General features: G+C 38.8%; 1 protein-coding gene across 1 annotated transcript in view; it reads left to right on the top strand.

Moving 5' to 3' along the window:
• MYO16 (myosin XVI) overlaps window positions 1–22,071 on the top strand; it is a 407,151-nt gene that overhangs the window by 117,980 nt on the left and 267,100 nt on the right. The window contains exons 10-13 of the mRNA XM_060079968.1: window positions 3,126–3,236; window positions 7,003–7,068; window positions 13,689–13,816; window positions 18,591–18,696. Of these exons, the coding sequence (XP_059935951.1) occupies window positions 3,126–3,236; window positions 7,003–7,068; window positions 13,689–13,816; window positions 18,591–18,696 (411 nt within the window). The remainder of the gene's footprint in view (window positions 1–3,125; window positions 3,237–7,002; window positions 7,069–13,688; window positions 13,817–18,590; window positions 18,697–22,071) is intronic.

A 22,071-nucleotide genomic window follows, 5' to 3' on the forward strand; every position in this document is an offset into this window, starting at 1 on the left:
TATTAGTGTATACATGTCAATCCCAATCTCCCAATTCATCCACCACTACCTGCCCCCCAAAGCTTTCCCGCCTTGGTGTCCATGTTTGTTCTCTACATCTGTGTCTCTGTTTCTGCCCTGCAAACTGGTTCATCTGTACTGCTTTTCTAGGTTCCACATATAGGCGTTAATATATGATATTTGTTTTTCTCTTTCTGACTTACTTCACTCTGTATGACAGTCTCTAGATCCATCCACGTCTCTACAAATGACCCAATTTCATTCCTTTTTATGGCTGAGTAATATTCCATTGTATATACGTACCACATCTTCTTTATCCATTCATCTGTTGATGGGCATTGAGGTTGCTTCCATGACCTGGCTATTGCAAATAGTGCTGCAATGAACATTGGGGTGCATGTGTCTTTTTGAATTATGGTTTTCTCTGGGTATATGCCCAGTAGTGGGATTGCTGGGTCATATGGTAGTTCTATATTTAGTTTTTTAAGGAACCTCCATACTGTTTTCCATAGTGGCTGTATCAATTTACATTCCCACCAACAGTGCAAGAGGGTTCCCTTTTCTCCACACCCTCTTCAGCATTTATGTTTGTAGATTTTTTTGATGATGACCATTCTGACTGGTGTGAGGTGATACCACATAGTAGCTTCGATTTGCATTTCTCTAATAATTAGTGATGTTGTGCAGCTTTTCATGTGCTTCTTGGCCATCTGTATGTCTTCTTTGGAGAAATGTCTATTTAATGTCTTCTGCCCATTAATCCCCCAGATTCTACTGTGGGCAAGTTATCATTCACTTTTGCTACTTAACTGACTCTCAAGTTTCAAATTGAGTATTTAAACTGACCAGACTCAAACTCATGAAAGTTAAACAAATTGCCTAGAGTCACAAGTGTTTTTTTTCTGCTGTATCCAGTGCTCTTTGGAGACATGACAGCAAGCTCTGGGTTCATTTCCCAGAGCCCTGCTGCCCTGTGACAGTTCTGTGCACAGGAGAGACAGTGTGTGTTCCATGGCTGCATGTGCATATAGAGAGTTTGAAGATTGGTGATGGTTCTCTTTCTGTAGTTCTCAGACATACCAGCATCCAGGTACACAAAAGTGTAAATTCTCAGCAAACAAAGGACCTGATATATTGCACTCTCTAAGACACATCTCATAGAATGCAAAGCAGGTAAGAACAAGGTGCTGTGCAGGCACGGTGATGGGCTTCGGCTTTGGGAAGCTTAATATTTTGTCAGATCATCACCCCTTTCCCTGTAGGACCATCCCGGTCAGCTCGTTCTTTTCTAATTTCTTCTTTCCTCTTCTTTCATGCCTACTTCTTTCTTTCCTGCAAACAGCCTTTCCCCAGAATCTTCCTGCTCTTATCCCAATTGTCAGACCTTCTGTCTGCCCACTGAATTTCTGGTTCCTGGACATATACTACTTATGTCCTAGAGAGAGAAAACACAACAGAACAAAACAGGAAATTTGACAGCACTGAAAGTAGTGTTGGCAAGTGGAGACGAGGAATCAGTGAATTCAGAGTATTTCCAAGAAGTAAATTCCTTTTGGGTCTTGAAACATTTCTCAAAGTGTTTCTTTAATTTCTTCCTTACTTTCTATTCTGAATTATGTCTGTTTTGTGTTTCAGATTTCTATTTTTGGAAATGTATACATATATAGAGAGAAATGTATGTATATATATGGATATTTGTATATCTTCATAAGAACCATAATGATCAATCCTAGCGAAGATGTTAAGTTTTGTTTTTTGTTTTTTTTTTTTTACATATTTATCCCGTCTCTGTTTTGACTGTTTTCATAATTGTTTGGGAGACACTGGTAGCATACACGACTGAGTCTACAACTATAACATAAAAATATTCACAGACATATTAGCAGCTGTCACAGTGCTTTAGGAATCTTTAGAAAGAATGTGCCCCTTGCTTAAGACTGATTATCAAAGCTTCATTCCTGATCATTTTGGAATCTGTTATGCTAACTACAAGGAATTCTTCCCTTGATCTACCCTAACACTGTATTGTCACATTTCGTTACTACAAGCAGGCTGGGAAGTCTTCACATTTTTACTGTCAGCCTAGTAGTACTTTCTCTAACCCATGTAGCAGCTGTGACTGGAGATGAAAACCCTCAAGAATTCCAAAGATATGCCGCAATAGCTCTTTCAGCCTTGTTGGAACAAACATGAAACTTCTGTTAGTGTTATTCCTGCTTTTTTTTTTTTTTTAATGTGCATACAGAAATTTGCCTTGAGCTCCTGAGAGCTGTGGTTATATGAGGAATTTTATTATCTTAGCATAAATCATTCCTTCTGAAGGAAAAAAAAATCCTGCTCTTGGTTTTTCTCCTTTTTATGATTGCTTTGGAAGTTCAATACGTATGCCAACTTGCGAAAGACCTTTGTCTATATAAATAAAACTAAACATTGCCCATTTCTGACTTGTAAATAATAGATTTTTATCTAATTTAAATATTTCAAATTTACCTTTTTTTAAAAAATATTGTCCAGTTTTTCAACTCTGTCACTCAATATAAAATTGAGTAGGGAAGCAGTGTTTTTCTTTCTGACAGAATCATCTTAGTCTCACACTACTTTAAACTTAGGAGTAATGTAGAACAGAATAAAATTCACAAGCCAAAATTGTAGAGGCTACTTTTAAATTCCAGTGCCTTCCTCTATGTATTCGGAAACTGAAGTCCAGGCACACTGCTTTCTTCCCATTCCAGTTTTGTGATAGGAGTTTTCTTTTAGCTTTGGAAACACTGAAAAACATGAGCTTTTCAACAGCTGGTCTTAAAAAGGACTCAACACAGTTCAGAGCTGTCTAAATTAGACTTCATGATTGGAGGGACGTGGGGTCACATGCAGGTTGTGTGTGTAGGTGCGTGTATGAATGTGTGCCCGGGCTGGTGGGTATAGAACAGAGATTCTCACCTGAATACATTTCTGTGACTGTTGAATTTTTTGTTCCTTACAAGTGAACCATTTCATCTTTTAATAACAGTTTTGAATTCATGTGGTCTGTAAATTTTTGACATGTAGTTGAAAATGGAACAAACAACTGTGAAGACAGTTGATTGGAAAGCAATTAGGATTGATCTTACCTATTTTTCCCCCAGGTCAAGCTGATACCTCCCGCTCCGAACGATGATCTGGCAACGCTCAGCCAGCTTACCGACAGCAGCCTGCTTTATGAAATTCAGAAGCGCTTTGGGAACAATCAGATCTATGTAAGTGCCCTTGAAATTGCCTTTTTCACTGCTTTTGTCTTGCTGCATATTTTCACCCTTCAGTGCCGCAAATATGACAAGGAAGGGGCTCATTGTTACTTCTGGTCATGCTCATAGCTTAAGGTGGATTTCTCAGAGTTTGGGTCCATTCTTCTGCTTCAGTTATAAGGCAATTTCTGCAAAGATTCACATTTCAGGGTTGTTAAGAGAAAGTTGAAACCCTGAGGGTAGACAACTTTCCTCTTGTCATGTTTGCTGGAGAAGAAGATCTTGCTAGAACCAGCAGGATCTGCAGATCACTTATAAAAATGCTGTTTCTTCCATCTGCTTTAATTCAGCCTCCTAGATCTGGAGAATGAAGCGGAAAAGCTAAGTGTGCGTGGGGGATGCTTCTCTATTTGCATGAAAGAAAAACTATTGTTCTTCTAAATTATCAGGAAATGTCTTTGTCTAGTAAATAATTTATATACACATCTCTGATAATAGCATACAAATGTATGACTTAGATGACAAACAGCACGGAGAATGGATTTGCTGTGGTTCTCTTCTGGTTTATATGTGTTATTTCTTCCAATACGCATATCAATTTTGACACTATGCAATCTCAATCTCTCTCTCTCTCTCTCTCATTGATTTTGTTAAATTCATTTCAGAACAATTCAATCAGAATGTCTATAGAGAAATCTGATTATGCATATGTCTGCTATCCCTTTTTGATAACACCCGTTTTTTTTTTCCTACTCTACTGAGAAATTGATGAAGTAATTTTCATGTAAATGTGAAATCAGAGATTTCTTTACAAGTAATAAATTGTCAGGTGCTGATTAACCCATGAACATTCAATGCAGTGACTTAATGATGGGATAAATTGCCCGCCACTGTAAATACACTTAAAATTAAATACTTCTATCAAAATTAATGGAATTGAGTCATCAGCAGAAAGTGGTGGAGCCTGATTAGTTTGGTCTGTTACTGCCCTATTGCTTTTGTGTTATTTTTGTTCTCGTCTCTCCTTTTCCAGCATCGTGTTTATTCTTCTTCATTTTAACTTCTGAATCACATTATCAGCACACCACTGCTTGAATAGTTTTGATTTCCCTTATTTCTTTCATGCTTTTCAAGTGGCTTTATCTCCCAAGATCTACTACTCTGCATCCCAGTGGGCACCATCCTCATCATCTTTTCTCCAATAGCCTCCTGACTTTCTAGAGGAAACTTCATAATGAACTAGAGTACTTTTCATAAAGAACAAATGTAATCTCGAAACTCCCAGTCTTAAAACATTTCTGAGGCTTGTCATTTTTCTTGGAAGGACAGCCACAAGCCTTATTCACGATCTGGTCCCTAAACGCTATCACTGATGATTCCTAGTCACTGGTCACTGCCCTCCTTCCTGCATCAGGGATTCCCCTTAGACTGTCTTTTTTTCCATAAAGTTCTCTTTCTACCTCCACGTAATATATAGTTTTATAAATTCCCACTCAATACTTCTTCAGTCTTTAAGTAAACCTTCCCAAAACTTCCAGATCGAGTCACTGTGGACCATCTTTCTGTAGCACACTTCTCACCGCTTGTGATTATAAACCTTGGTGGTGGTTTGATTAGCATCTGGATGCCATGCTAGACTCTGAGCTCAGGGGGAACAGGAAGCCTGCTGGTCTTGCACTTCCTGATCTGAAATGGCAACTATTTCCCACCTGTTTATCCGAGTCATGTCGCGAACCCCACACAGCGGACCACCTTCGTAGACTCTCTTTGCTAATTCTACTGGGTTTCTCTCTCTACCTGGATAATCAGAATTAGGATTCCCTGCTTTGCTAAAGTTCATATAAAATACTATTAAAAAACAAAATTCAACTGAGTAATTTTTAGTGATCTAATTGGCTTTATTGAATGATTCATGAATTGGGCAACACCCCATCTAGCTAGCAGAGGGGAGCTCCAGGGGCCACGGAAAGGGAAGGGTTTTAAAGGCAAGATAAGGAAGTCATAAAAAATATTTCTTCAGGCTTAGGTAACTACCTGTGGGGAACAGAGGGGTCTATGTAGCGATTACCTCATCATCTTTTGGGGAATGGAGAGGGGCTATGTGACACATTACCTTCCTGGTACCAAACAGAAAATTCCTGACTGTCTGGTCAAGACCACATTTCTGGGGGAGGTGGCAGTTTCAGTTAGGTTAGGTATTACGCCCCTGTCGCATAGCCTGGCCTAGCATACGGGACTCTGTTTTGGGCCTGTGGTTTTCTTTTTGAGGATGTAAACTTTTCACTCTGTGAGGCATGATTTCCTCTTCTGTAGACATGAAATATTGAAGAGCTGAACTACCTAGGATCAGTTTTGTAATGAGTGCTCCACGTTATGGTATTTGAATTTGCCTTTAATGGATAGACAAGCAATTTAAACGTTATTGATTGAACAGTAATAGGTGATTCTCTAGACCACTGGATATGTGAACTTTTAATTACCAGTCTGCCCTCAGAGTAAGCTTTTAGAAACTCTTATAGCAATTTAATGGTTTAATTTCTGTCTGTTGAATCTCATAAGAATCAAGCCTTGCTTTTTGTATGTCATTGTCTTTTTCAATTTCATTTTTCCAGGAATTTTTTATTATGTTTTGCAGAAGTATTAGTCCACAATGAATTGGAAATAAAAGTGTTCCTTCCCCACAAATACAAAAGCACTAGTTTAGTAGATGTTTCAACATTAAAATATTCAAATTTGGTTGTCGGATCCCAACATGCCCCTCCCATGCCCCTTCCATCTCCGTTAATGACAACCTCTTTCTTTCAGTTTTCAGGCCAAAATGACTGGAAGAGTATTGGTGCTTCTTTTTCTTACATACCACACATGCGATTTTCCTGCTAATCTCATCAGCCCTACCTTCAAAATGCAGACAGAATACCACCTCTGCTGCTGCTATCTGGGCCCATCAGAGCCATCAAGATACTTGGGCTAAATTATCAATAGAATGCAATTTTAGAATTGCTATATCTTCCTGATTTATCATTTTATTATTGTGAAATGTCCCTTTTTATCACTGGTACTGCTTCCTACCTTAAAGTCTATTTTCTATGAATTGAATATTGCTAAACCACCTTTCTTGCAGTTATTACTGTTTGCATGTGTATCTTGCTTCATCCTTTAACATTCAAGCTTTCTTAGTCTTTATATTTGAGTTAGCATTTTAATCCAGTTCATAATCTTTGTTATTTAATTATTTAGTAGTTTACATTTGACATAATTACTGATGTATTTGGGTTTAAATCTAACATTTTATTATTTGATTTTTATTTGGTCCATCTGTTCTTTAGGCCTTTAGATCTCATTACTTGTCTTTTTTTAAATTAAAATTATTTTTATTTGCTTTTAGTGCTTTACTAACTTTGCTGTTATACATTTTATTATTATTCTTATGCAGCAACATAAAATTCATACCCCATTCACCGCCTCCACTCTATTTGGCCATGTGTTTTAATTTTGTGTGTTTTTATTCAACTGGTGATTATAAAACCCCTTTAAAATAAGAAATTCTTAGAATTCAGTCATTTCACTTGTTATGTGTTCAATGGAACAAGCCTATTGGTTTAATTTTATTTGAATTTTCTATTTATTTACAAACTGTTAAAACAATTCACAAAATGGTAAAGTGTGATTTTTACTTATTCTCTATATTTTGCTCAGTGATTTTAAAATTATATAATTTTTAACTTTAAAGTGTTATTCATATGGTCCAATAACTATTTATATCCTTTCCTTTTAACAGACTTTTATTGGGGACATCCTCCTGCTCGTTAATCCATTCAAGGAGATTCCAATTTATTCCACCATGGTGAGTATAAAATTTAAAATATCATTTAATAATGTAGAGTAACACTCACTAGACATGCCTATTTGTATCAAATGATTAAGAAGCAAAAACCAAAACAGTAAGTAAAATCAAGCTTCTCAGAAAATCCTACACTGAATGGTTAGGTAATAGTGACCTTAATTTCTTCTGAGAAAATATTGACAAGGAATGTTATTTTGTCAAAAGTTTTCTTTGCACTTATAATGTGTAATTCTTATTATTGTAGTCACTAGACAGAGGTCTAAAATCAAATGTTATATTAACTCTATTTCCCATGTATTTTTGATTAATTCAAGGTCAGTTGGTTTAGAGGTCTTTGAACATCATGACCGCTTTCAGAAGAGAATTATGATGTTAAAGCAATGGAATAAGAAAGGATGATACTGCATTTATACATTTTTCTAAAAGACTTTCCAGCTTGAATCATGAGACTCAAAATTAAAAGAGAAATTGCTTGTGGAAAATCATTCCAGGCAACTGAAAACGCAGTATGATCTTTGCTGTGTTGTGGTCCACATCACTGTGGACAATGAAGCATATTGTCATATCTCTTTGCCTAGTATTTTTGGATCAAACACACTGTCATGGGAGCTCTCTGTGTTTTGTGTACCCACAAGGCTGCTTCCAGTCTGAAACAGAATCCTTAATGAGGAGCAGGAGATAAAAGGAGGAGACGTGATCTTGAAGCAGGGATGCACTCGCAGCTGCTGGAGGGGAATGGGGTAGGGGAGAGAAAGAGAGAGGAAGAGAGAAAGAGGTTGCTCTCTCTAAACTCCTGAGGAAGATACTAAGAATTATTACAGAGATGCTTCCCGGGTACGAGAGGACCTCTCACTACCCCACCTTCCACTCTTCTTACCAAAAGTCAATTCCACCATTGCTTTAAAACTGCCTTGGAACTTGCCCACCCTCCTCATTCCACCCATTCCTACCCCAGCCTCATCCCTGGGCTAAGTGTATGTGGAAGCTTGACTGACTAGGGCAAAAGGAATTACAGGTACTCATAATCATTTTAGGATTCCTTTCATAGAAGCAGGTGCAGGAAAAGGAGGGGTAGGAGGAGAAGGGGGAGGGGAGGTAACAATCACAGGGAAGATGGCGCCATTCAAGAACCAAGCCTACAGCATTAGCAAAGCAGTATTCAGAAAATCAACGCACAGATGCAATCTGAGAATAAATGCTTGAGCAGTGAATCTGCATCGGCTCTTCACAGTCAGTGTCAGACTTTTCTCGGATGTTTCTCATTGTAACCTTTACTATGGAGTTCACAAACCAAAGATATATCACCTTGAAATCTCAGTGTGCAAAAGGATGACACATTCAGGCTAAATACCTGGGGATGACTTCTCAAGGTTATATTTTTGACTACACACAGTACAAAACTGATCAGTCATCCTGAATCCTCGAATTATAGATGAGATTAAGCTCCTCCAAAGTGTAACATGGCACCTAGTGTGAGATGCCGGGCCGAGGGCTTCCTTTGCTTTCCAATTCCATTGACTTTCAGATGCTGCTGGACTCCTGATGTTCCCATGGCCAGGCATGTTGTGATTTGGCAAGTAGCTAGGGTGGCTGGGCTTCTTAGCCATGGAAGGACAACGCTATTGGTTTTAGTACAGGGTTTAGCACATGGCAGGCCAGCTGCAAAGGGCTTTATATATGCTACCATATTTAATCCCAAAAGGGACCCAATCAGTGTAAGTGTTATCATTCCCTCTTTGCAGATGGATAAACTGAGACTTCAGGAGATTAACTAGGCTTTCTAAAGTTTTCTCATGAGTGGCAGAGACAATTTAAATCCAGGTCATGTAGCCCCAGAGCAGATGCAGGACAGACTACTCTCAGAGACCCAAATGCTGAGCCCAGAGACATATAATTAGTCATTATATGTGGCTGTTTGTATACAACAAGCATTTTTTTTTCAGGGTATGTCATCTATATATAGGTATAAGATAATGAGTGGGAAATCCAATCAGGCAAGTAGAGTGACATGTTCATACTATGGTGTGAAAACAGCAGCCACACCTGGTCAAGCCCTTGGCATCAGGTTCCACAGATTACCAGGACCCTGATGTCAGGGGCCCGTGAATGGCACTCTCATAAGCTACAGACTGCATGGTTAGCTTCAGAAATCAGACCATGGATCCTGCAATCTCCTGGATGTTTATTGACAGGTATCATGCACAGTGGAAAATAGGAGGGAATTGATCCATAAAGAAGGACTTTATTTATTGAGATCACAGAGTCCAGCAAAGACTAGAGATAACCTGAATGAAGCTTATGTGATGCCATCTCATTTGTGGAAGAGCACTTAAAATGTCCACAGACCAAAATCCTCTTGTTCCCAAATGATACAGACATGTAGAGAATAAGGTGAAATGGAGAGAGATGGCCTGTGGGAAAGGAAGGGTCTGACCCTGACAATATTTTCTGGACCAAATAAGAACATGCAATAATATTAGTAATGATCATGGTAACCAATGTAAAGTCGGTGGTTTGTCAATCACTCAGAAAACTAGAACAGCTTGGTGAAAACCTTCAAGGTTCAATATAAATAAGTGGAAAATGCTATTCTATTAAAATTATTATTTCATATTTACATTACTTCTTAAGTGTAGAATTAACATCAAGCAAAGTATTACCAGGTGGTAGCAATGGAGTATTCTACAATACAAACTCTAACATCACATGAAAAGAAGATTTACAGGGAAAGGGAACTGAGAAAAGTTATTGGTTTGATTATCATGAAAAAACTTTGGACACTCACGATTCTTTACCACATCTAATGTGTAGTGAAACTTAGCCTAAGGAGAATACCTAACTCCAAATAGGTTTGAAGAAACAGAGCAGGAATGTGAGATGAACCCCATATACACGTAGATTCAGGCATGCTCCTGGGTCTCTTGGTTCTCACTTTGTTGATAACATCTAAGGAAATCCTTACTAGGACTTTTCAAAAACAAATGGAGTTTAAGAGCATTTTGTCAAAATTAGATTAGATCCAGGTTGAACTTGGGGAGAAAGTGAAATAGTGTTAGTGCAAGTTTAAAAAAACCCAAACAAACCCAAAATAGAAATTTATCCTGCAAGAAAACAAAGGTGGGCTAAACCTTCCTAGCCAGCTTATGAATTATCATGTAGACATCACTATCATTCAAATATCTTTTATATTTATTTTAAATTCTGCAATAATTCAAAATGCAAAAAGTTCAAGTGTAATAGACAATGTGTGCCCACCCCCATACATGTCTCATAATCTCTTAAAAAATTAAAAATAAAAAGTGCCATATTTTTTCACATGCACGCCTGAGGTTGGGATGCAGCTTTAAAGATGTGATACCAAGACATTGTGTGCTAGTTTAATTGTAATGTTATTTTCTGGGTGGTACTGAAAATAAAGGTATGTTTCAATTACATGGTATCTGAGATTAAGTGACACTGTAATGTCAACACAGACTGAGTTCCACTTCAGCCTGTTCCTTTTCACAAAAGATGACAATCACTATCCCGAAGTCACCCCTCCCTTTTTTTTATGTACTGTTCTTTATTATCCATTAATAGATTTTTTTAACATCTTTATTGGAGTATAATTGCTTTACAATGGTGTGTTAGTTTCTGCCTTATAACAAAGTGAATCAGCTATACATATACATCACCGAAGTTATCCTTTTATCCAATCTTCTGTCTGTTCATTCTGTATACATACTCAAATATATGCAATAAAAACTGCATATACCATTATTTTCTGTTTTTTTTGTTTGTTTTTTTGTTTGTTTGTTTGTTTTTTTCGGTACATGGGCCTCTCCCTGTTGTGGTCTCTCCTGTTGTGGAGCACAGGCTCCGGATGCGCAGGCTCAGCGGCCATGGCTCACGGGCCCAGCCGCTCCGCGGCATGTGGAATCTTCCAGGACTGGGGCACGAACCCGTGTCCCCTGCATCGGCAGGCGGACTCTCAACCACTGCGCCACCAGGGAAGCCCCTATTTTCTGTTTTAATTTACTCAGAGAATATACTAACTATATTCTTTTATGACAAAAATCATCATTAATCATTATGTTTTCAAAATTTTTCCATGGTAAAAGGTTCGGGTCTAGTTAGTTCATTCTAAATACCCTATAGTGTTTTATTGTTTTAATATACAATTATTTATATTTATTCACTAATCCCTATTGTAGAATTACTTTCTTGTTTTCTGCTCTTACAGAGAGTGCTGAGGGTTGTTTGGTGTGTAGTTCTTGGTTCATATTTGAGAATTTCTACAGAGAGATCGCTAGTCAAACCTACCTCCTTAAGTTTAGAAGTTACTGCCAAATTACACTTAGAATTTCTTAGAACAACACTCAGTATTATGCATGTGTTTTTAGACCTAGAGAAAACTTCATTTTGAAGTCAAGCTCCACCACTAACTTGCCATGTGACCTTGGACCTGTCACTAATTTTCCTTTGCATCAGTTTCCTCATCTGTTAACGGGAAGATCATCCTCATATCCAAGTCTCAGGTTTCTAGGAGAATTGGATGAGTGAGTGTAAAATGCTGAGAAAAGCAGCAAGCATATAGCAAGTGAGGCCATCGTCATCATTATTGAGCTATTATTGCTAAAGTTGTCAATAGTTCATGTGTACTATATCACCTTATTGTTTGAAATAGCATTACCTTGGTTACAAAGAGAGTTGTTTTTTCATCTTTTCTCACATGTATTGGCCTTTCCTTTCCGCTTACATTCTTTGCCCAATTTTCTATTTTGTTTCCAGTTTTTCTTATTGATTTGTGAGAGTCATTTATAAAATGCTGATGATTTATTGATTGTATGCCCAGCTTACTTTCCTCCCTGTCTTCGCCTGAGTTTTTTTTTTTATTATTATATGTATGCTGTTTGTGGTTGAACAGGAGTTGTTAGCTATGATGTTGTAGGATTTTTCCCAATAAAATTTGTGGTTTTGACCCCTATTCCCTTACTCCCAAATCATAAGAGTACAGTTTTTACATACTTTTCTAAATGTGTTAAGCTTTGCTGTTCATATTTGGAACTTAAATTCAGTTGGAATTTATTTTTACACATGGCATGAGATAGTGATGTTTGTTTCCTTTACAAATAATCAATTTTCTTGACAGCTTCCTTTAAGGATAAGTGACACAGCCCCTGTGGCCCCCAAATCTCACCGTGTAGGCCTGAGTTGAGTTCTGTAGTCTGTTCCAGCGGTTCCTTTTTCTCTCTCTGCACCAGAACCGCAATGTTTAATGACTTAGGCTTTTGATGTTTTTATTGGGATATAACGCACACAGGAAAGTGTTCACCTCTGAGTGTACTTTTTCACAAGCACTAGAGGTAGAACATTCCCAGCCTCCAGAGCCCACACTTGCTCTTTCTAATCACTAACCCTTTGCCCAAAGTACTGCCACGCTGACTTCTAACAGCATACATAGATTGGTTTCCCCTGCTTGCTCTCGGTAAATGGGATCTCATAGTATGTTCTCATATGTATCTGATAGATTCCATTCAACACTATATTTGTGAGAGTCATCCAATTTTTTCTTGTAGCTATAGATCATTGATTCTACTTTAAAAAATTATTTCCCCTATAATTTGAAATAATTTTACACTTATGTAAAAATTGCAAATAATTAGTACAAACAACTTTTTTCCTTCAAACATTTTAAAATAATTTGCTGGCATGTTGTCCCATCAACCTTGAGTACATGTACTGTGTATTTACTACAAACAAAGGCATTTTCCTATGTAACCTCCATACAATCATCAAAATCGGGAAATTAGAGCTGTTACCATTTAATCAGGAGGCTTCATTCAAGTCTTTTCCATTGTCTCAGTGATGCCCAAACAACCAAAGATCCAGTCCACCATCACAGGGTACGCTGACCACTGGGCCTTAAATTGCCTTCAATTTGGAACAGTCCCTCAATCTACTCTTGAACTTTCCAACCTTGACATCTTTGAAGATACAAGCCAGTTATTTTGCAGAATAAAAATTAACTTTGTCTGATATTTCTTCATGACTCACAAGTCCTCCTATCATTTAGTTTTGATTCTAATATAATGCAATTCACTCGAAACTCGAAAGGACTAAAAATACTAGCACTGAATCACCGTGGCAATCATTAAAAATCACCATTGCACTGAAATCAAGTTCATTTGGTCTTTTTTCCAAGAAATTTGTGAATTTGTATGTTTCAGATGCAATGGCTTTCTTTTCAAATTAAATATCCTTGCCATCTTATGTTACTGAAATTAAAAGTTGCTGAGAGAAATTGCATTTAATATAAATTGCCACCGTTTCAGCTTACTTCATGGATAGCTATTGAACTGGATTTTGGGGAGTTGCTCTTTTTGAAAACAGCCAAGTGATTTAAAGCCTGCAAACCAAATAATGAAGGCTCAGATGTATGTCTCCGTTTTGTCATTACAGATGCTTAAAATGTGCTGAGAAGTGCAGCATTGTGCAAATGTTTTGTGTTTACAAGTGAGACTCAGAATTAGAGATTTATATGCTTCTGTGTATGGGAAATATGGCAGTAGCATCGTGAGGTAAAGGATCCTGAACCCTTTTCATGGAGATTCCTGCCTGTGTGCTGCCCTGTTTTCCAGGTCTCCCAGCTGTACCTGGGCAGTGCAGGGCAGCCCTGCCCCTCTCTGCCGCCTCACATTTTCTCCTGTGCGGAGAGAGCCTTCCACCAGCTTTTCCAGGAGCAGAGACCTCAGTGCTTCATTCTCAGGTGAGCCTGCCCCTCACCCCAGCTCCAGGATCAGTTCTGCCCTGAGGGCTTGGTGGTAAAACCATCCTCATTTCTTCTGGTTTACGTTTATTTACTCCCTCACCAGTTTGTGGTCCACTAAGTGTGCAGTGAGTACACTTGACTCGTTACAAAGGAGAAACACCTTTGCTGTTAGAAATGGACCTGAGTGTAGCTGAATAGATATCAACAAACTGAACCTGAGACTCCTTTCAACCATTCAACTTTATGTTTATGAGAGTCTTCCAATTTTTTCTTCATTTTGAAGATTTACAGCTTAGAACTAGTGTCTTGCTTTCAAACCTTAGAAAACATGGGAAAGAGAGGCACCCGATACTAGTACCAACCTTCTCCAAGATGTGGTGCTGAGCAAAATACCATGCAAGACCTTGCAGATGTGGGATTTCCCACCTGCTTCTAGGTATTTATACCTTTGCTCATATGTCAACAAAATTATACACTCAAAGTAATTTTTTAGTGAAATGCAATGGTAATATTAGCTCATACATACTCAGGAGGGAGCATTTAGATTGGGGCAAAAATTCTTCATGTCAAAAAGAAGTGTACCACAAGTAGTAGGGATGAAATGTGATTATATATTGATAGAGGAATAAAGAAATATTTAGGTATTAAAATAAGATCTGCATTGAGAATTATGTTGTATATCAGACCACACTGCCACAAGAGGGAGACTTTCATAAATACCCCTGGCTTTGCATAGTTTTCAACAGTAGTTTTGGTTGGAAACTGAATGTGTGACTAAAGCTTTGCACAACCTGAGTCAAAGTGAGATAAAAGAGTAACTATGGAAACCTGGAAAGAACCCAAATGATATTTAAATAAGCACTTCTTTATATACTTTTACGTTGTTAATTTAATCAAAAATTCCATGGAGGTTCACATCGATGGATTGCAAACTTTAGTGTTCTGGTTTTCAAAATAATGTGCAAATGGTTGTTTTTACACCTGTTCTGAAGTGTCCCCTCGGGTGGGGTGGGGGACCCAGGCATTCTTGAATCAAGCAATTCTGCTTTCATCTGCTTTATCTGTTGGGTTTCCTGGTCTCACTTAGACAAAAAGAGAAACACTTTTTAAAAATCATGAGATGGTGGGGAGTGTGTAATAGTGCTGACAATAATAACAACTCATATTTATTGAGAACCTACTAAGTGCCAGATCCTCCTTTAGGTGCTTTCCATGTATCATCTTATTCATTGCTTTAGTAAACTTGTAGGATAGGTATCATCACTGTTATTATTATTATTGTCATTTTATGTATCAGGTGCTGAGTATTAGAAGGGTTAGCTAATTAGTCCAGGGTCTCCCACTAGTAAATAGTGTAGCTGGGATGTGAGCCCAATAGTCTGGCTTCTGAGCCTGAGTGAAGGTTATCCACACTCACAGCCAGACTCTAGAGCATGGCTCGCCCAGTGCTGCTAACCTAAGGAGGCTTGCAGAGGTCCCCCCAAACTCACCTAAAGTGATGGTTACAAATCCACAGACTTAACTCAATTCTCATTGAATCCACTTAATCCTTGTCAAAGACTTTGGACCTTAATGAAGCTCTGAGGGGCCAGTGCATCCATATCCTTTGGGAACCTACTGATTACAGAGTTCACAATGCCTAGCATGTTCTTTCAGTGAAGAAAACTGTTTGTCTTTGTTTCTGCATGTTCTTTCAGTGAAGAAAACTGTTTGTCTTTGTTTCTACATGAACTTGCTCATGGAATTGTTTTTCTAACAATAGTAAGATTTGTTAATATTCTGCAGAACTAATATTCCTTTGGGACATTTTTAAAGGCTAATAATGCCATGTTATCAATCACTTATTCTGAAAAAAAGATTTCTTCATTCATGTTTCAAGAAATGAAGAGCAAATCCATGATCATAAGGACTTATTACTCTAGTCATTGTCTTTCAGGATTGGTGTTTGCATGTAGCTTCTCAACCTTCTTGATTGTCTTGACTACGATAGGCTTTCTGCATTTATACTAATACATTAAACTGAGTAAATTTAGAATTCAACTAAATACTTTGTGTAGATCATTTACAGAGTGTCTATTATGTCCCATAATTAGCATTTACAAAGAATAATTGAAGATTTGGAGATCAAAATTCAAATATTCCTGGAGTAGATGATTTACAGTACCAGGCCAGAGGATTTTTAATTTGATTTTCAAATTTTAATTTTATTTCTCATTTTCTTCATATTAATGGGCTCCAGTAACACACTAGGCTTCATCCTAAGGAATAGTTTTTAACAATTTTTAGATCTTTGTCCTGGGCTAGAACTGGGAGTTTGGAGCTCACCAAGATCTACCTTTCCTTTAATTTTCTGAAGGCCTTGATAGATGGTTTTAATTACTTGTTTGAGCATGTATGACAAATATCCATTATCCTAACAGTATGCTGAGCAAATCTAAATTAATGTTTATGCTGAATGTGCAGCTAACTTGTGAAATAAGCAATATAGGGTCCGCTTCTGTCCTGTACAGATTTAGCAGACAAGGCTGTTCATATTTAAGCTTCAAATTTTGTATGGGTCCATGACCAATCAGTGTCACCCCAAATCTTTGGTCAATGTCTGTTTTAATAATAGACATGGATTTTCAGATCAAGGAATGTTTCTTGAACACACTGAACTAGAATTTTTAGTTTCAACTTGACATGCTATGAAACCAAGACTATTATATCCATTTTTTCTTTTTTCTAAAATTTCCTTGTATTTTACTCAAAGTGAAATGTGGTGATCGTTTTGGGATTTTATGAGATGGCTAAAAGGCATGTGATTCTAGCTAGCTGAGAGAGTTGAGCATATTCCCTACATGTGGTCACAGGGTGAGGGCAACAGTGGGGAGAAGGAAAAGGGACTCATGTGACCACTGGGTCAGCCCCACAGCCTCCCAGGCTCTGTGTCTCCAGATCTGCAGGGACTCCAGACCCGCCCCTATTATGACTTGCTCAGTAGATACTCAGGGAGTGTTGGTTGAGTGTTTCATGTTGGATAAGCACTGCCTTCTATGCTGCCCCGTCTCCAAGAATGAGCTCAATTACTACCTCACCCAGAAGTCTTCCCTGGCTTCTTCCAAGAGATGTACCTGCCCCTTCGCCCATGGGCTCGTTGCTAGCTGTGCCCACCTGTTATAATTATACCTTAATTATGTACCTACTCCTTCCTCAAGAGTACCCCCAGCCCATGGTGCAGGAAGCATTATCTTTTCACCTCTTTTACCCTGAAGACTAACAGACACCAGCACGTAGTAGGCCCTCAGTAAGTCTCATTTGAAGGAACAGGCAATATTTGAAAAAGGAAAATGGTTTTTTCAAGATTGATCCCTGAGTGAATGCAAGCAAAATCTCTCTAAAAACGAGACGCCTGAGACATCAAGTTATGTTGCTGGGTAATAGAATTTTTTAACAGGGAATATAATTGTAGACGTTAAATTTCCATCATGAAAGATTTAGATTGTTTCTGCTCTGCAATTAGAAGGTTAAAAGGAAGGGTCTTTGAACCCAGAAAATGAGCTCTTTGGTACCTTGCGCAGGTCACTGTCACCTGCTCCCCTGAGGCTGCTAAGCTGGTCGCTCTAAAAGTGGTTAAAATGTTTATGGTCACAGATGAGGGGAGTAGACGTTTTATTAACAAGTTGAGATGTGAATAAGAGAATTAAGTGTCAGCTTCTTTCCTGGCAAACACCCTTTAATCAAATTCATTAGAACAAATGCTCAAGGGAGAAACCTGAGAAAGCCCTAGCAAAAGAGCTTTATATGTATTTTCAACTTTTGGCTATCGATGAATAAACACCGGTTTCACGAGTATTCCATCTAGATGCAGTAAAAGCTTTATTTCATATCGGACCGCGTTGGTTTAGTAATTATCATATTGGAGTTTTATGTTAACCCTATATTGCCTAGTCTCAGGAATATAATTCAATCATTATTTATAGGAATTATGTCACTTATGAAGTATGTCTGGGAAATACCAAAAGCATTGTCCTTATACAGGACATATTTGGATGGTGCCTGTTCCTAGATTAAAGGAAAATGGAAAACATGAGATGTCAAAACTGATAGCAACCTCAAGACGAAACAGGCCATTTTCAGATCTGCTGAGCACCAGGCACTTACCTACCTGGTCACTCCTCCATCTTACCGGCTTAGTTTTAGGAGCTGCATGCTTGATGTTCACTTTGAAGGCAAGAGGAGGAAAGCTGAGAAAGATTGAGTGACTTTTCCAGGGAAGATGTAATGTCCTTCCTGGAGGACTCAAAGATTTAACCAGGCCAGACGTGTGGCCCTACCAAATATGCATCTCGACTGTAGGGGACCTACACCTGGCGGCCACCCCACTCACCTGCACTCACAAAGCTGAGGACAGGTGGCAGAGTCTTTCTTTTCAGCCTAAGGCCTTTCTGCTATAATTTACCCACATCATGTGGTTCTACTCTGTAAGATATTAGGAAGCAGAAGTGACATCCTATTCATTTATAGTCCCAGCATCGAAAATACCATATTGTGTGTACACAGGTACACACCCAGAGGCACACAAACATACACACACACTTATTTATTTATTGTGTATATAGTACAGCAAAGGAGTGAATCACATGGAAGTGTTAAATGATAGCATCATCTCATTAAAAGTCGCTAGGTCATTTCCTCACCTTCTTTGTGCCTGAGAATTATCTCTAGTTATTTAATTTTTTTACTATGTTCTCCAAAACCATAAACTTTTTTTTTTTCTATTTTATTTTAGTGGAGAAAGAGGATCTGGGAAGTCTGAAGCCAGCAAACAAATAATGAGACACCTCGCCTGTAGGTCTGGTTCCAGCAGGCCTATATTCGATTCCAAATTTAAACATGTAAGTCTCTTCCTTGGGTTAGAAACTATGGAGAAGCAATAAAAATGAAGTTTACAAATAAAGGGAGCATCTTAATAGACCATAAGTTTAACCATAAGTTGACCGAAATTTGTGGACAGAAAGAAAAAAAGACTGGTGCAAATGAATATTGTTCACATCAAGGTTTATTTTCTTGTATATATTTTTAAATATTGTGAACGTCATACTCTGACATATGTATTTGCTCTAAACAGTTGGATTGAAAATATGTAATACAGTTAGAGTCTGTCGTTGTCTACATAGAAAGTGACACTTTGGTGGGATTGGCCAGATAAACAACTTTTATGGGCGATTACTGAATGGTGATCATAAAGTTTCAGTGTATGTTAAAAAACTGGTAACAGTCAACTTTGATGACATTAATAGGCAGGTGATAAACCTTCAACCCCAAAATTGATATTTTGACATATAACATTGTATTAGTTTTAGGTATACAACATAATGATTTGATATTTGCATATATTGCAGAATGATCACCCCATAATAAGTTTAGTTTACATCCATCACCACACATAGTTACAAATTTTTTTTTCTTCTGATGATAAATTTTAAGATCTAGTGTCTTAACAACTTTCAAATATACAATACACTATTATTAACTGTAGTCACCATGCAGTGCATTGCATCTCCAGGACTTATTTATCTTATAACTGGAAGTTTGTACCTTTTGACTCCCTTCACCCAAATTAAGACTGATTTTAAATTATATGCAGTAACATTTGCTTTTATATGAAGACACCTTATCCTGCTACTTCATAGACCTAAAATACTGTCAGGATTGAATGAGGAACCACAAAGCCCTATTAGCAGCTAAGGGAAAGGTCAGATTTCATACGAAAAAACTCAGACATTGGACTCAAGGAGACACCTGCAAGTAGACTGATGTTTTCACACTCTTCTAGCAAGTTTTGTTAACAGGTGTTTTCCAGGCCACAGCAGTTTAGAAGGAGAAACTCTCTTTTCAGTTCTTCTCTTTACAAAGAATGTATGGTAAATCAACTCTACAATGCATCTATGGTATTGTATGTGTTCATTAATGGCTTTAATTCATAACCATTTATTAAACTCGAGCTATATATTGGGCATGTGCATAATTCTACAGCACAGCTCAAAGTAATTTAACATTTTGGGTCAACTTGGGAAAAGTAGTGTAAACTCTTTGTTCAGATATTGTAATATGCTTACTAATGACACTTAAGGATTAGAGAATCTATAAAGCAATGTGGTTATAAAGTAGACAGGTTACCTAATAAAATAACAGGATCTACTGGCTTAATTGTAATGACAAGAAACCGTAGTCTCTATGTAAATTAGAGACTAAAGCACTCATTTATTAAAACAATGCTTTGAGAAAGAGCAGAGTGTGACTTCTAAAATACATTCTAGATTACTTTATGTAAATTGGCTTTATGTAAATTGGGTTACTTTATGTAAATTGGCTTTATGTAGTGAATATATTCTAAGCTGCATTTTTTTGGATAAGATAGATATAACTCTTCCAAATCAATTAGCATCTGGGAATCCATATTATAATGTCAATGCAAATTTCAAGTGAAACTATTTCTAATTCATTTGTTCATTTTACTCCTTTCTCACGGCAAATTAAGGGTGTCATAAATAAGTGATTTCCAGTCTTAGGTTTGAGTATGGCTTAAACTTCATGTCCATCATGCTTTTTTTGGTCTCCCTTTAAATGATCATCCACATGCATTTATTCAGTGTACAAGACATTCTTGAAAATTACCCAGCCACAGTTTTTGCCCAGCATCCAAGTGTGTGTGCTGTGCAGTAATGAAATACAAGCATTGGAAAAAGTTATGAACTGACATAACATCACAGGTGTTCACGGAAATTATGTCTGTTTAAGAGATGGGCCAGTACTTTCTGCATGAAAGAAAAATTGTATTTAGGAGGTGAGTAGAAAAGAATATCCTTGATACACAGAGCAACGTAGTAGAAGGCTTTATGTTCAGTGCAAGGTGAGAGGAAGGTTCATTAGGTGGCCCGGAAAGGAGAGGAGGGAGTGAGCAGATAGCGGAACACCACTTGGAGGTACCACAGGGCAGACACGTGCAAGATGCTGCCCCGAGGGGCCACGTGCACGGCAAACAGACACATGGTATCTTCCACTGGGAGATACTGGTTGAGTCTGGACCAAATCATTTTGCCCTACATCTTAGCATAATGTGAGAGAAGAACAGTCATTGAAGGTCATGCTGATGAGAAGTTTCCAAAGAATAAATAGTAGAAGAATGGTAGCAACATAACAAGAAGGACATATCGGGATGGTCTTCAGCACAGAATCATGGAGAAACTGAGACGTAGAGAACATTTTCCTTGTGCCTTACATCAATGGCAGAATTAAAGATTTATAAATTAAAGGTGGAGCCCAGAGGAAGATGGCGGAAGAGTAAGACGCGGAGATCACCTTCCTCCCCACAGATACATCAGAAATTCATCTACACGTGGAACAACTCCTACAGAACACCTACTGAACGCTGACAGAAGACCTCAGACTCCCCAAAAGGCAAGAAACTACCCACATACCTGGGTAGGACAAAAGAAAAAAGAATAAACAGAGACAAAAGGATAGGGATGGGACCTGCACCAGTGGGAGGGATCCGTGAAGGAGGAAAGGTTACCACACACTAGAAGCCCCTTCGTGGGCGGAGACTGCAGGTGGCGGAGGGGGAAAGCTTCGGAGTAGAGGAGGAGAGCACAGCAACAGGGGTGTGGAGGGCAAAGCAGAGAGATTCCGGCACAGAGGATCGGTGCCCTCAGGCACACACCAGCCCGAGAGGCTTGTCTGCTCGGCCGCTGGGGCGGGCGGGGCTGGGAGCTGAGGCTCGGGTACCGGCTTTCAGTCAGAGCGCAGGGAGAGGACTGGGGCTGGCAGCAGGAAGAGAGCCTGAAGGGGTTAGTGCACCACGGCTAGCCCGGAGGGAGTCTGGGGTAAGAGTCTGGAGCTGCCCAAGAGGCAAGAGACTTTTTCTTCCCTTTTGTTTCCTGGTGTGCGAGGAGAGGGCATTAAGAGAGCTGCTTAAAGAAGCACCAGAGACGGGCGCGAGCCACGGCTAAAGGCGCGGACCCCGGAGACGGGTGTGGGATGCTGGGGCTGCTGCTGCCACCACCACAAGGCCTGTGTGCGAGCGCAGGTCACTGTCCACCCCGCCTTCCGGGGAGCCTGTGCACCCCGCCACTGCCGGGGTCCCGGGACCCAGGGACGGCTTTCCCGGGAAAGCGCACGGAGTGCCACGGTCTGGTGCAACGTCATGCCAGCCTCTGCCGCCGCAGGCCCGCCCGACACTGCGCGCCCCTCCCTCCCCTCTGCCTGAG

Source organism: Mesoplodon densirostris, chromosome 17 (assembly GCF_025265405.1).
Source record: "Mesoplodon densirostris isolate mMesDen1 chromosome 17, mMesDen1 primary haplotype, whole genome shotgun sequence".
Taxonomy (NCBI): domain Eukaryota; kingdom Metazoa; phylum Chordata; class Mammalia; order Artiodactyla; family Ziphiidae; genus Mesoplodon; species Mesoplodon densirostris.